Raw genomic sequence first — 16,456 nt, 5'->3', positions numbered from 1 at the left:
TGAACCCGACCAAGTGCACATTCGCGGTTCAGACCGGCAAGTTCCTCGGCTATATGATGACCAAGAGAGGAATCGAGCCTAACCCGGCCAAAGTAAAAGCGATTCTGGACATGCAGCCACCTTCCACCGTCCGGGAAGTCCAGCAATTGACCGGTCGGTTGGCAGCCCTCAGCCGGTTCCTCTCCAAGCTAGCCGAGCGCGCTTTACCTTTCTTCAAGGTATTGCGGAAGGTTAATGGATTCGTCTGGGACGAAGAATGCCGAGCGGCTTTCGATGAGCTGAAGGAATACCTCATGTCACCGATCGTGCTCTCGAAGCCTGAGCTCGGAGAAGAGCTAGACGTGTACCTCGCCGTGTCCGATCGCGCAGTAAGCGCAGTGTTGTGCCGAACCAATTCGGAAGGGGTCCAGCGACCGGTGTACTATGTAAGCCACGCGCTACATGGTCCCGAGCTCCGGTACTCCCGGCTAGAGAAGATCGTCTATGCCTTATACATTGCCGCAAAGAAGTTGGCTCCCTACTTCCAAGGTCGAGCGATTCGCGTGTTGACCGATCAGCCGATCGGGCCAGTCCTCCGAACTGCTTCATCATCAGGTCGCCTAGTCAAGTGGGCTTTAATGCTGACCCAGTACGCGATCGAGTACCGACCGAGACCGGCTATTAAAGGTCAAGCTCTTGCGGACTTCTTGGTTGAGTGCACCGCCCGGGATATCCGGCCCCCTGAGGTTGCGGATCCCGAGGCTGAGTGGTGGTCGCTGGCTACAGATGGGTCGAGTAGCAAGAAAGGAGCAGGAGGAGGAGTGGTGGTCACGAGCCCGGAAGGATTCAAGGTCTATTTTGCTCTTATGTACCAGTTCCACCCGACCAACAACGAAGCCGAGTACGAAGCGTTCGTTAACGGCTTGCAGTGCGCTCGGGACTTGGGGGCTGAATACATCCGAGCTCAAACAGATTCCGCGCTCGTGGTCGGGCAAGTTCTCGGGGATTATGAGATCCATGGAGAGCGTTTGCAGCTCTACCGAGATCTTGCCATGGAGAAGCTTGCTCAATTCCGGGGATATACCGTCCGGCATATACCCCGATTGGATAACGCCGATGCAGATATCTTGTCCAAATTAGCTCAAGACGCCCCGGAACACATGTCGAAGATAGCTCGGATCTTGGTGATCCCGAGGCATAGTATTCACCGGCTACCGGTCAATCCCATCCAACCGGCCGATGACAGTTGGATCACCGATCTGAAGGAGTACCTCGAGCACGGTCGCCTCCCAGACGACCCACAGCGTGCTCGGAAGGCCAAGCTTCGAGCCCCAAGGTTCCAAGTCTTGGACGGTCGTCTATATCGACGATCGTATGGAGGCCCCCTCATGCGTTGCTTGACCGCATTTGAGGCCGATTTAGTTATGAAGGAACTGCACTCGGGAATTTGCTCTTCGCATCAAAGAGGCCGGTCCCTGGCCCGTCGTATCATGCTGATCGGGTACTATTGGCCGTCCCTCCAGCTAGACTGTGAAAAGTTAGCTCGGGAATGTGAGACGTGCCAACTGTACGCCCGGATGCCTGGACGACCGGCAACCTTCTATCAGCCGGTCACGACCGCAATTCCTTTCGCTAGGTGGGGAGTAGACATCTTGGGCCCCTTCCCTCAGCTCTCTGGTCGGAGAAAGTTCGTGATCGTCGCCATTGATTACTTCTCCAAGTGGATAGAAGCCGAGCCCTTAGCCACGATTACCTCTCAGCAATGTGCTCGCTTCCTTTGGCGCAATGTGGTTTCCCGCTTTGGTGTGCCCGTGCATCTCATCAGCGACAACGGCTGCCAATTCGTAAGCCAATATTTCCATAACTTCTTGGCCACGATCGGGACGACTCACGTCCGGTCGTCGGTGGCTTACCCTCAGGGAAACGGTCAAGTGGAGAACGCGAACCAGACGATTTTGGAAGGTCTGAAAAAGAAGTTACACTCGGCTGGTCGTAGTTGGGCCGATGAGTTGCCATATGTCTTATGGACTTATCGGACGACCCCGAGGGAGGCTACTTTGGAGACCCCTTTCGCCTTGGTTTATGGAGCAGAAGCCCGACTCCCGATCGAGGCTTGGATCCCGACCGATCGAGAGAGAACCTACAATGCCGAGGAGAATGAACATGCCATGGCGGTGGATCTCGATGGGGTCGAAGAAAAAAGAGAGCTAGCCGCTCGGCGTATAGCCGAGTATCAGAAGCGCGTCAAGAGTTCTAAAGATGTTCGGGTCAACCCCCGTTATTTTCAGGCCGGAGACTACGTTCTACGACGAAGGGAGGCCAGTCAACCTCTAGAGGGCGGAAAGCTAGCTCAGAACTGGGAGGGGCCGTATATCATCAGTGCGATCATACGGCCGGGTACATACCGACTGGAGACGACAACTGGTCGGGTAATCGAGGGGACTTGGAATTCCGAGCACCTCGTTATGTTTAGGCATTAAGCCTCTTTTTTGTAATCTTTGGACGAAGAGGGGGCTTGACCTGCGTGTGGGTCCCGGTCGTCGTTTGTAATTAAACCCCTATGTTTGTAAATATTTACTCAACCGCCTGCGAGCGGGAAAGATTAATGTATATACGATCGGTGATTGCTCGACCGTTTGCAGATCAATTTATCTTCAAGCTACACCGACCGGGCGAATCTATCGATCGGTCAGAAGCGCTCCACATCGGCGGACATTCGAGTCACGCCATTGATCGGGGAAGCCAGGAGCTCACAGCATAATTCCCCGATTCGTCCAACTTCTGTCCACTATCGCACCTACTCGTGCCTCGAAGGCACGATAGTGTGGGGGCTGGGATATATGAAGTGTTGATAGGCCCATATCGCTCGGTATATCCTGACCGTGGGGCTGGTTTTTCGAAAATTCGTCAAGACCTGGAGACCGGGTAAACTCGGTCGGGTAAATTCGGGTTTGGCCTGGAGACCGGGTAAACCCGATCAGGTTGGCCAGTTTGATGTCGAAATCTTGGACGCACGACCGGGCTATAAAGCCCCAAGGTCGGACGTCGAGCGGGTCGAGTAATGCAAGACCGGACCAAAAGGCTATGAGGTCAAGCATTAAGGTTCGGCTTGCGCGTGAGTAAAGTAAAAAGCAGGAAGAAAGACGAACAGTAGGAGTTTAACAAAAATAAGTGTCATTGATGTAATGGAGTGCCCGGTACAAATCGGGACCGGGCTCCCGATCAATGGCCCTTTACAAAAAAGAAGAAGAAGAAAAGAAGCCTATTCTACTTCTTCGTTTCCCGAGCTCCGGCAGCCGTTTCCTTTCCGCTCGGGGTGGCCGCTGAGGTTCCACCGGGCTCAGCCGTTCTTTCTTTCGGAGCAAAGGGAGAGGGGCCAGGGTCAGCTAGGTCGGGAGGGAGGGCAGATAGTACGAGCTGGAGGTCGTCGCCTTCGAGGGCTTCCCCCAACCGTTTTTGGGCTTTTTCTAGCATCTTCCTTTGGCCGGCCTTGAAGGCCCACCGACCGAAGGAGAGAATCAGGTCCTCCCCGACCTTGGTCCTCCGAGCAGCTGTGAGGAAGGCCGAGCCGATCTGGTCGTCCTTGAAGGCCGAATGGGCCAGCTCCTCCGGGCTCTCCAGGCGGGTCTTCAGCTCCTTGTTTTCGCCGATAGCCCGCTGGGCGACCTTCTCCGCAAGGGCCCGGTCCTCCTCGCTCTTCTTTAAGGCCTTCTGGACCTTCTCGAGCTCGGCTTGGAGCTCTTTAACCTCCAGAAGGCGACGGGCGGCCGTCTTCTTGTGGTGGTCGGCCTCCTCGGCCAGCATAGCCCGGCCCTGAAGGAGTTGGGCCGCTCGGGAGATCTGCAAAGGCGAAAACAGACGGGTTAGCCCGGTTGAAGGCACTTGCACAAAAGATGAAAGATGGATAGTTAAAGAAGGCTTACCTCGGCCAGGTCATAGCCGATCCTCTCGGCTACCTGGGTCGGGGTCATCTTCCCCAGATCTTCCTTGGCCCGCCCCGCATTGCCAATCCGGGCCAATATGGACGAAGCGTCCTTATCTCGCCCGACCGGAGGGCTCGGGCTGCGTTGTTCACGGCGGCGTTTTATGCCGCCCACCTCCTTCACGCCCTGCTCGGGCACCTTCTCTTTTCCCCGGGCGACTTCCACCCGGGTGACCAGGACATCGGAGGGCTCGACGATGAAGCCCTCGCCCGTCGTCACAGTCGAGGTACTCAGTGGTCGGGCCAAGGGGATCTCCTTCTCCCCGGCCGGCTTCGCCTTGCTCTTCTTCTTGCCGCCAAGGGAGATCTTGGCGGGCGGGGGAAGGGGGCCTCTTCATCACCGAAGTCTGCCATAGCTGCAAAACAAAGAGATCGTTAGTGTGATCGAGGCATAAAGATGAGTCGGGGGGGGTGTAGCTCGAGTTAGACCTTTCTTCGTTCGCCTCGAGGGTTTGGCGACCGTCACGCCCATCGGCACGGGCAGATATTTCTCCTGTAGCTCGTATGTGGGAGGCGGGAGTTTAGCCGCCTCGAGACTTTCAGCCGTCCGGAAGATGGTGTACTCGTGCAGCTCGCTCGAGATCCGGCTGACCGTTTCCCTCAGCGCTTGCGTCTCGACCGGCACCACTTGTTTCCGAAAGTGGGTGCTCCAAGCACGGTCAACCGGGAGGATCCAGGGGTCGTATTTGAGGGAGAAGATCCTATTCTTCCACCCCCTGTTGTTCCCGGGCAGGCCTTTGATTGCGCACATATCGGCTCGGGATTGCAACATTAGGAACCCGCCTCCATAGTTGCCCGGGAGAACTTTGACCTGGTAAATGAAGTTGAACAACTCCATCGTACAGGCGGCTTCGTGCCGAGCGCATATCTGCGGAAAGCAGGCGATGATCCGGTGCGCGTTGGGGCAAACCTGAGCCGGGACGACCCGGTAGTAGGCCAAGAAGGCGTTCAGGAGGGGGTGAAGGGAATGGCGATCGGGGCCATCAGGGAGTCATAGTGCATCCCGATCCATTTGCCCCGATGCCGATCGATGACATTCCCTAACTGCCGGCTCGTGTCAAACTCCACCCGACCCGCGAGCCTTTCGGCAATCCTAGCCGCCTCGCCCTTGGTTAGCTGACTCATCTGTTGTTCGACATTCTCGCTGTTCAAGAATTCGAACTCCGCTGCGGCTGGGGCGGCCGGCCCGGCCGTGTCTTCTTCGGCCGGCTCGGGAGCAGGACTCGGGTGGTCCCCAACCACCCGGGTGGGCGTTTCCCTAACGCCTTCGGTCGGAGATCCTTGTCTCCCCGACGTGGTTCCTTCTTCTTCTTCATCGGAGCTCCCCGATCCGCTTGAGCTAGAGCTCGACGACCCGGATGAGCTGGATGACGTGTCTTGTGCGGCGGCCTGCTCGGGGGCTGGCCCCGGTCGGCTGGTAGCTTCGGGGGAGTAGGACATGATGTCCACCTCCTCGTCGCTGAGGTGCTCGACCTCCTCGTCATAATCCGCGATCGATGCGTTTTGACTGTCAGAGTCCGTCATTTCGATCTACCTAAAGGTCGGTCGGGGTTAGTGAAGGACTTAAAGTGTCCGGGACAGTTAGTTGACCTAGCCGTTCTACCTAACATGGAAGTGTAAAGAAAGGAGAAGGGCTAGGAGCTTACCGAGTGAAGAAACTTGGAAGAGGATTTGAAGTTTTGCTTTGCTTGGTTGGATTGCTGATCTGCTGCTCGGGACTCTCTGAGGGTACCGATTGCTTCAGAAGATTGAGGAAAGTTCAAATGAGGGCCTCAAGGGCCTATTTATAGGAGGGCATTTAGGCGGGAAAGTCGTCCACTTGCGCGACACGACCAGCGCTGATTCCGAGGCAACGGTTGCAGTCGCAGAGGCCGGCAGTGGCCGACGCATGGCGGAGAAGGGAATGACAGCTGGCCGGTCGGTTTAGCGGCCGGCGGTTGGGTTTCTTCATCCCGGCCCATTTTTTCCCGGACGATCAAAAAGGCCCGCGCTGGGGGGCTCTTGGTAGGGAATATCCCGACCGACATAGCTTCACCACGACCGAGAAGCCTTTGTCCTTTTCTCTTTGTCTTTGCAGGTAACAGGTCGGGCTCCTTGAGAAGAACCCGGTCGGGGGCCGACCGGGAGTTGCCCGAGCGACGGTGTCGACTGCCGAGCGGTAGCCCTTTGGCGAGAGAGCTGACGAAAGACACGTGGCGATTCTCTGCGACGACAGACAGGGCACCCGGGAGGGCGACACGTGGTGGCTACGTGGAGGACATGCCGAACGGCTGGAATCCTGTCCCCGGCATAACGGCTATAAATACCCACAGTAGCTACAGTGTAATGGACTTTTGGACGATCGATAGGTTGTTGTTAGAGAATCCCGACCGCAGTCAGTCGGTACTCAGAGCAACCAAGTAGATTGTACTTAGGGCCTTTACCGTGATCAATAAAGATATTTACTTGCTTTAGTTGGTCTCGTGTTGTTATATATTGCTCACGTATAATTAGCAGTATCAGTTTCAATCCAGGTTATACCCCTGATTTTTGTCCCTTTTTTCTGTTAACTTTTTTTGTACCTTATGCTATAAAAGTTGTACTACATAATTGTTTTGACAAAAATATCCATGCCGTTATAACTTCTGTTATCTTTCCACACTATTATTACTATGTACATGCATACACAATAAATTTTTCTTACATCCTTCAATGGTAAGTTTTAATTCATTTAGGTTTTAATTAAAATGTTACCATAGTTATCTATAGTAATTTATCATTTTATAATTTTTACCTCAAAAATATTAATATGAATTATACAATTATATATATATATATATACACACACACTATTATTTTTAAAAAAATAATATAACTAAGATTTTAATATTTAATTTTAATATTGGGTATATATTTTTTGCGCATCGCGCATATAAAATACTAGTATTCATATATATCCCAAACATTGGTAGACGACAGTAAACTCCAGATTGAAGAGACGTTGGGGCGATGAGTTCTTCATCTTCCAATTCAAAGATGACGACGTTGAGTGCATCGGCTTTACTGCCTTTTCTTCCCCAAGAGATTCTCGTCGAAATTCTGAGTAAACTCCCTGCTAAATCTCTGGTGCGATTCAAGTGTGTTTCTAAATTCTTTTCTTCTCTGCTTGTTGATCATCCCTTTACCGATCTGCATCGCAATTGGTCCTTAACCCTTCCCAGTAGGATGAGCATTCTGATCTTGTACCCAGTACTCTGGCGTGAACCCAATTTCCCCAATTTCAATTGGCATTACACAATAAATTACTCTGAAGAAAATCAAGGAAATCTCCATCTCCAAGCCAATCGCCTCCAGTATTTCGACGACAACCCTAATCTCTTTCGAAAGCTTTATTTAAGCTCCTCCTTGAACGGCCTGATTTGTTTCTGCAGATTCTCAGATCGCAGCGACGAAATTGCTATTCACAACCTTAGTACACGACAGCATATTCCTCTCCCATCAAACTGTCATTACGATGGGAGCTGCAAGATGAACGCTTTCGGGCTATTGGGTTTTGATTCAGGTTCGAGAAGATACAAGGTGTTGAAGTCAGTAGAGTTTACCACTGGCGACTCTGTTTCGGTAAAGCATTGGGTTTTTACGTTGGGCGTGGATAAATCATGGAGGGAGATCCATTCCTCTCCCTACTATCATCCTTACAATTGTTTTAATAACCATTTTTATTCTACTAGTGTTCATATTGACGGTGTTATCTATTCGCTTAATTCATTGAATAAAGACGGCGATATAGTAGCATTTGACTTTAGAACTGAGAATTTCCGAGCAATACCTCCTCCTCCCTCAACCACTATGTGGGTTGGACCAACTAAAGCCACCTCCGGATTGGTAAAGGTGGATGGTCGATTAGCTTTCGTTAACAATCTTAAAAGAGATGAGCTGAACCCGCTACGGTATGGCATGACAATATGGATTCTAGAGGAGGAATCTATTGCATGGAAGAAACAATATGTGATTCACTTCCCCATCTCATTGGAAGGGAGCTTTAATAAGACAAATTTGTTCTTTGCTAGTAATCATGTGGGGGAAATTGCTGTGTTAGTGATGCTGAAGAGATCCGTTCCTATTTTATTATTTTATAACTTTAGAAAACGGAGCTGGAGAAAATTTGATATATACCAGTTGCCTGTACCCCATCTTATTACCGCCATGCACTTCATCTCGGATAATATCTTTTAATTTTCTTCAGTAATATGTTGTTATTGTTTATTTCATGAATACATTCTTCGTATTATTGAAATTACTTCATTCAAATGGATAAGAAAGTTGTGTGTATAGAGTCTGGGTTCTATATGTTAGTTGTGGATTTAGTGAAGAAGAATATCCTCTGCTAAGTATATTTTTAGAGGCTTGTGCCCGGCACTATAATTAAACCGGAGGAAACCAGCATTACTTCCTTCTACTTTAAATTGTTTTGTTTATGCATTGCTTCCTTCTACTTTAAATTGTTTTGTTTATACCAGGAAATCGCGTCAGAATAAATAAATAAATAAATATGAAAGGGTTCAGGTGCGGTGCGGGTATAGTTTTTTGTGCAGTTGTGCGAGTGAGGTTTGTCTGTACTTAGTGTGTGTGAGTAGCGTGAGTTTGGTGTGTAATGTGGGTGAGTAGGTAGGTGCGTGAGGTTTGTGCTTAATGTGCGTGAGGTTTGTGCTTAATGTGCGTGAGTGTATAGTGCTTAATGTACGTGAGTTTTGTACTTAAAGTGCATGAATTGTGTGCTTAATGTGCGTGAGTTTTGTACTTAAGGTGCATGAGTTTGGTGCCTAAAGTGCGTGAATTGTGTGCTTAATGTGCATGAGTGTGTTTTTCATCTATAGGGATATTAATAGGTGCATGAGTGTGTTCTTCATCTATAGGGATGTTAATAGGCAGCTTAAGTTTTTAACAACTCATTAAGTACACATTCACGCACATTAAGCACAAAACTCACGCACCTTAAAGTTTCAACAACAACTCACATAAGTACACACTCATGCACATTAAACACAAAACTCATGCACCTAAGACACAACACTCACACACCTTACGTACAAGACTCACACAACACTCACACACCTTACGTACAAGACTCACGCACATTGAGTACAAAACTCACGCTGGAACCTTTCACTATATATATATATATATATATATATATATATATATATATATATATATATATATATATATATATATATATATATATATATATGATTAAGTATTTTTATTTTTTTAGGCCACTGAACGAAACAAACAAAAAAAAGTGCAATTAAGTCATTAAACGAAAAAAAAAAACAGTGCAATTAAGCCATTGAACGCTCCAAAAAGTGCAATTAGGCCAATGAACATTTCAAATGTATGCAATTTCACCGGATAGCAGGTTACTATCAATTTTACAGGATAGCAGGTTACTATCAATTTTAGTAGGTTACCTGCTTACGTGATAGCTGAGTTGGCATTTTAAATATTTTTTAATAATTTTAATAATAAATGTTAATAATACATTTAAAAAAATTGAAAAAAATTAAATAAAAATAAAATAATATAAAAAGACGGTGGTCACCCCGTCGTTTTTTTATTTTAAATTAAAAAATTATTATTAAAAATTATTTAAAATTTATTAAAAATGCAATTCAGTTGCCACATAAGTAGGTAACCTGCTATCAGGTGAAATTGCATACATTTGGAGTGTTCAGTGACCTAATTTTGCATACATTTGGAGTGTTCAGTGACCTAATTGTACTTTTTTTTTTTCGTTCAGTAGTCTAATTGCATTTTCAGGTTACGTTCAATGGTCAATTTGAACCTTATTCAACAAATAAATAAATTTACAAAGAAAATTGACATGGTATATTTTACATGGGCCTCCCACATCCTGACTCCACATTTGGTAAGATATAAATCACGATAATTAAATGGCTTACTAAATTCTAGTGCGGTACAATAGATTTGTCTACTGTAAACATAATCTCCACACTATTGTGGGTCACTTTGGACATAATCTCCACACTATTGTGGTCAAGTTTTGAACCTTAATTTCTTTTTCAAAATACTGCCTAATGAAACAGTAAGCTAAAACTGTACAGGCTATCCCATTCATTTCTTACTTGGCAAATATATATTTTGTACAGCTTCGGAGCAGTATCTCTAGAGGTGGCTAGTGGGAGGAAGCCAACAACTAAATTAAACAAAATACTATAATACAATAACTTAGCATGTATTTTAATCATTATTTAATTGCTTAAATAAATTATAAACAGTTCTTTAACGTGGCCTTAAAATTGTTAGGGTTAGGATTAAGATTAGAATTAGAATTTAAGAGGTATGATAACACTATAATATATTCATATATATCCCTAGCAGCAGGAAACTCCAGATTGAAGAGACGTTGGGGCGATGAGTTCTTCATCTTCCAATTCGAAGATGACGACGTTGAGTGCATCGGCTTTACTGTCTTTTCTTCCACAAGAGATCCTCGTCGAAATTGTGAGTAAACTCCCTGCCAAATCTCTGGTGCGATTCAAATGTGTTTCTAAGTTCTTTTATTCTCTGGTTATTGATCATTCCTTTGCCGATCTGCATCGCAATTGGTCCTTAACCCATCCCAGTAGGATGAGGATTCTGATCTTGTACCCCGTACTCTGGCGTGACCGCAATTTCACCAATTTCAATTGGTATTACACGATAAATTACTCTGAAGAAAATCAAGGAAATCTCCAAGCCAATCGCCTCCAGTATTTCGACCACAACCCTAATCTCTTTCGAAAGGTGTATTTAAGCTCCTCCTTGAACGGCCTGATTTGTTTCTGCAGATTCTCAGATCGCAGAGACGACATTGCTATTCATAACCTTAGTACACGACAGCGTATTCCTCTCCCATCAAATTGTCATTACGATGGGAGCTTCAAGATGAACGCTTTTGGGCTATTGGGTTTTGATTCAGGTTCGAGAAGATACAAGGTGTTGAAGTCAGTAGAGTTTACCACTCGCCGCCCCGGCGGCTCGGAGGTTTCGGTAAAGCATTGGGTTTTTACGGTGGGCGTGGATAAATCATGGAGGAAGATCCATTCCTCTCCCTACTACCATCCTTACAATGGTTTTAATACCCATTTTTATTCTACTAGTATTCATATTGACGGTGTTATCTATTCGCTTAATTCATTGAATAAAGACGGGGACATAATAGCATTTGACGTTAGAACTGAGAATTTCCGAGCAATACCTCCTCCTCCCTCGACTACTATGTGGGTTGGACCAACTAAAGCCATTTCTGGATTAGTAGAGGTGGAGGGTCGATTAGCTTTTGTTAACAATCTTATAAGGGGACGAGCTGAACCGCTACGGTTTGGCAATATGGATTTTGGAGGAGGAATCTATGGCGTGGAAGAAACAATATGTGATTTACTTCCCCATCCCATTGGAAGGGAGCTTTAATAAGACAAATTTGTTCTTCGCTACTAATCATGTTGGGGAAATTGCTGTGTTTGTGATGAAGAGATCGGTTTCTATTTTATTATTTTATAACTTTAGAAAACAGAGTTGGAGAAAATTTGATATATACCAGTTGCCTGAACCCCATCTTATGAACCCCATCTTATTACCGCCATGCACTTTATCTCAGATAGTGTCTTTTAATTTTCTTCACTAATATATTGTTATTGTTTATTGGAATAAGAGTCAAATGGGCCATCGAACTGCACACAATAATGCAATTAGGCCACTGAACTTAAAAAAACAACAATTGGGTCCCTAAACCTACTAATTTTATACAATTAAGTCAATTTACAGGTTTTGTAGGTTAGTAACAGGTCACTCAAAATTTAAAATATTTTTTTTTAAACTTTTTTTTTAAACTCCACTGTCCATCACAACTTCTATGTTTGCAATCCGAATTGCAACTTCATCCCAGGATGTACTGGATTGGGATTGAGGAGAGATGCTCTCCAATCTCCTATTCTGAGCAACTGTCTTCGCTTTAGACAGAGTAATTGGCGATTGCAGTTCGCGATCAACAATTTCTAGATCAATTGGGCGAACCATTGTCGATCGCATTTTGCGATCGATCACCACCTCCGACCTTTCACAATTTTTAAAATCAATCAAACGGACAGTCGATTGACTTGCGATTGGAGATCGCACCTTCACTGGAGATCGCACAATTCCTCGGATTGGAGACTGCTTTTGACGATCTTCAATCGCCATAGCAATTAAATCTTCTTGCGTATTGCAATCCGATCCAATTGGGCGGACTTCTGCGACCTTGTAAGGAGACAGAAATTCTAGACGAATTTCCTTGATTTTCAACAATTGGAGACTCCGTCTCCTTCAATTCCAGATGAGAGTCATCTAGATTAGCAACTTTTCTCCCCTGCTTTTAGTGGACCGGATTTCCCAGCAATCGGGCTAGTAAAATTTAAAAAAAAAAAAGATTCCCCGTCTCTACCGGAGACGAAGAGACTCTCCGTCTCCGGCCATGGAAACGGAAACAGTTTTTTTTTTAATTATTATTTTTAAATAATAATTTTTTAAAAAAATGTTTTAAATTTTGGGTGACCTGTTACTAACTTGCAAAACCTGTAAATTAGACCAATTGAATGAAATTGGTTAGTTTAGGGACCTAATTGTTGTTTTTTTAAGTTCAGTGGCCTAATTGCATTATTGTGTGCAGTTCGATGGCCTATTTGACCCTTATTCCTTGTTTATTTCATGAATACATTCTTCGTCAATAGATAATGTCTTTTAATTTTCTTCACTAATATGTTGTTATTGTTTATTTCATGAATACATTCTTCATCTTATTGAAATTACTTCATTGAAATGGATAAGAAAGTTGTGTGTATAGAGTCTGGATGAGTTTTTTGCACTTTTGGTCCCACCATTATAGTGGCACTAGCAGAATTGATCCACGACTTTTGAACCTTGCAATTTTAGTCCACGACTATTGATTTTTTTGCAAAAATAGTCCTTTCAGCCATTTTTTCGTCAAAATTCCACCGGAAATTTTTTTTATCCATTTTTAACAGGGCTAAAATTGACATTTTACTTATCTCAAAAAATAAAAGAAAAAAATTGACATTTGACTACATACAATATTATTGGGCTACATACTACTGCCCCAGGCGACGGAGTTCCTAGAGGAGGTAAGGCTGTCAGTAAGCGGCGGAGCGGCCATGGCGTTCCCCGGGCTAGTTGGGTTATCCAGCAGCATCCCCGGGCTAGTTGGGTTATCCAGCAGAGCATTGGAGGCGGAGCCAGCACGCCTGCGGGATCATCCGAAGACATCGGAAAAGCTTCGTTGTATAGATTTCCGGCGAGATAAGCGGCGGAGATTCTCAAATGCAATCGCTTTTACCTTTCCGTTTTATGTATTTCCTTTATATTTTGAGATAAGTAAAATGTCAATTTTAGCCCTGCTAAAAATGGATAAAAAAAATTTTCCGGTGGAATTTTGACGGAAAAGTGGCCGGAAGGACCATTTTTACAAAAAAATCAATAGTCATGGACTAAAATTGCAAGGTTCAAAAGTCGTGGATCAATTCTGCTAGTGCCACTATAGTCGTGGGACCAAAATTGCAAAAAACTCGAGTCTGGATTGATTGACTTTTTTTTTTATTGATTTTAATGTTACTTGTGGATTTAGTGATGAAGAATATCTTCTGCTAAGTATCTTTTCAGAGGCTTGTGGGTTGTGGCACTATAATTAAACCGGAGGAAAGCAGCATTGCTTCTTTTTGCTTTAAGTTGTTTTGTTTTTCCCAGGAAATCACATCAGAATATATATATATATATATATATATATATATATATATATATATAGTAGGGTTGCAATGAGAACACTTAGGTGAGAACGTGAAAACAAAACATGTGCATCTATTTAATACTTTTTAATAGTCTAGATTAGAAAAAAAAATTAGTTTGATAATTTTATATAAAATAAAATAATAATAATAAAAAACAAAAAACAAAAACCTACCCATTTCCATGCTTTCGTCCTTCTCGGAGATGAAGAACCTCTCTTCATCTCGGGTAGTCGGGTCTTCATGGGACAAGGGGTTTTGGTTTTTGTGTAGTTTTTTTTAATGTAAATAAATTTAATATTATTGAAAATTATTAAAAAAAATTATTTTATTATTTTTAAAAAATTTGATAACTACCAACAATTAGTGTGTAAAATCGCTATGGACTTCATTTTAGACAATGTTTTTTAATTTTAATTTCTTTGACTAATATATTATTATTGAACGTGATTTATTTATTTATCAATGTGTTTAATTTAATTTTGGTGACTCATAAATTATTATTATTGAAAGGATTTATTTATTTGATGAATACATTTTTTTTTGGTGTGTGCCGCTCATTTAGGTACACACATTTATAACTCAAAGCTCTTCAAGTATTTGTCAACTTCTAACCGGATGCATACCGTATAATGATCCTCTTGATGTCAAGTCCTAAATTAGTTATGCAATGTTGTACCCCAATGTCTAATATGAGGACCAATACAATTTGTGTTGTACAAATAATAAATAGGTATATTTATAAGTATTCGACAAAATATATAGTGTCAAGATTAACTTACGTGAGCTTTATAAGAGTCACAATATTATTATATATAATGTTGACAATCTTGTCATATTTGTTCATATTGACAATCTATCATATTTGTTCACGGAATATGTTCACAGAATGTAACAAGTTTTAATTGGCTAAGATATGAAATAAAAATTAAAAATAGAAAAACAAATCAATTAAAACTTGCCACATCATAGAGTGATAAATTTATATATAAGTGGTAAATGTAAGGCCATTAAACCATTAGCTTATCAAGCAATAATCAGAGTTTTACTATCTTTATCCGTTAATGTGGCGAATATTAATAAAATATTTTCTTCATGTGAATCTCTATAAAATTGTTTACATCAAAATTTTAAGTGTAAAAATAAAAATTGAAAATAGAGAATAATACATATAGTATTTTTCTAATAATAACAGGGATTGCGTCACTTAATTGGTTTGAGTTGGATGGGCTGTTTTGGTAGGAAGTAGAAGTTCGGTACATACCCTATGGTATGGGGGTAGGGTGGTGACAAATTGACAAAAGAAACACATATTCATTATTCATCAGTTGACAACTTGACATTGCTAATTTATTATATTGTGTATTTTATATGTAAAGTTAATTATGAATTTAGGACTAAGGTTCATTTACGCTCCCAAAGTATACATGGATTAAAGTATATTAATTTTAAACGGTGACAGTATTGTCCTCTCACTTAACGAGATACTGAGTTGTCATAAAAATTTTATAATATAATGAGTTTTTTCTTTTTAGACATTAGACACTGATCATCATTTAATAAGTTACTGAGTTATTATAAGAGTCAATTCCAGCATTGGTCCCCCGAATATGTTGATTTTCTAAAATTGATCCTCGATTTTTAATTTGGACAATTTAAACCCTTGACTATTAAAAAAGTTCTAATGTTGGTCCTTCCGTTCCATTGGTGTTAAATTGACGTTAGATGGAGGGCTAATACTGTCTTTTTACTTTCCAACCGTATACTACTTCAGCTTATACGCAATTTTCTTTCACTTCCCCCTTTTATACGCAATTTCCTTTCACTTCCCCCTTTTATACGCAATTTCCTTTCACCTTCTTGAAGATGAGGAGCTCTCACTGCTATGTCTTGTAGACATCTCAAAAGTGGACGAACGAAACACTGTTACCTTCGACTAGATTGTTGCTGAGTTTTTTGGGGATTATAGGGCTTCTAGGGTTTCTGTATATGCTGTGATGCTGAGCGTAAAAGGAAGGGGGTTTGGTCTATGTATAAAAGGGGGAAGTGAAAGGAAATTGCGTATAAGTTGAAGTAGTATACGGTTGGAAAGTAAAAAGACAGTATTAGCCCTCCATCTAACGTCAATTTAACACCAATGGAACGGAAAGACCAACATTGGAACTTTTTTAATAGTCAAGGGTTTAAATTGTCCAAATTAAAAGTCGAGGACCAATTTTGAATAATCAACATAGTCGGGGGACCAATGCTGGAATTAACTCTTATTATAATGTATCTCTCCATTATCTTATCGAATCGAGACGTATGAATTTTATCCCAACTGGTCATAGAGGTGAAAACTTTGGAAGAATGACCAGGGATTGAGTCTCACCAGCGGCAGTGAGGGGGGCTCCTTGTGCGCAGTGAGCACCGGTCTAGCCTCTATGGTTCATGTTCAGTTGGGTCACCATGATTTACATCTTCCCAAATGCTCTGTCGAGTCCTTAGGGTTGGGGTTCAACCTTTTGGAAGAATTTTATGAATGATAAATTTTACATTTTGTGGACAAAAGCATCCATCCCCCAAGTAGCATGGTTTCCAGGTTCTAGAGCCTTCCGGATTCAGATTCCACGTTAATTATGTATTTTAACCAACCATGGGTCAAAAAGAAATAACGAAAAACTATAAGGACCAATAAGCA

At 43.4% G+C, this 16,456-nt stretch overlaps 2 protein-coding genes across 2 annotated transcripts; both read left to right on the top strand.

The window, feature by feature from the left end:
- The first annotated feature begins 6,976 nt into the window (after positions 1-6,976).
- On the top strand, positions 6,977-8,176 carry LOC109155660 (putative F-box protein At1g32420). Its single transcript, XM_019303283.1, has one exon. It carries the CDS (start codon positions 6,977-6,979, stop codon positions 8,174-8,176), a length of 1,200 nt encoding a protein of 399 aa, XP_019158828.1.
- A 2,226-nt stretch (positions 8,177-10,402) lies between these two features.
- On the top strand, positions 10,403-11,413 carry LOC109155659 (putative F-box protein At3g52320). Its single transcript, XM_019303282.1, has one exon. The coding sequence runs from the start codon at positions 10,403-10,405 to the stop codon at positions 11,411-11,413; it is 1,011 nt and encodes a 336-aa protein (XP_019158827.1).
- Positions 11,414-16,456: the final 5,043 nt, after the last annotated feature.

Source organism: Ipomoea nil, unplaced genomic scaffold, assembly GCF_001879475.1.
Source record: "Ipomoea nil cultivar Tokyo-kokei standard unplaced genomic scaffold, Asagao_1.1 scaffold2704, whole genome shotgun sequence".
NCBI lineage: Eukaryota > Viridiplantae > Streptophyta > Magnoliopsida > Solanales > Convolvulaceae > Ipomoea > Ipomoea nil.
The sequence above is the reverse complement of the archived record's forward strand: the minus strand, read 5'-3'. Positions and strand labels throughout refer to the sequence as shown.

What these genes read in the sequence shown, in the direction of transcription:
- LOC109155660 (XM_019303283.1), top strand. Translation starts at nt 6,977, where the DNA reads ATGACGACGTTGAGTGCATCGGCTTTACTGCCTTTTCTTCCCCAAGAG.
- LOC109155659 (XM_019303282.1), top strand. Translation starts at nt 10,403, where the DNA reads ATGACGACGTTGAGTGCATCGGCTTTACTGTCTTTTCTTCCACAAGAG.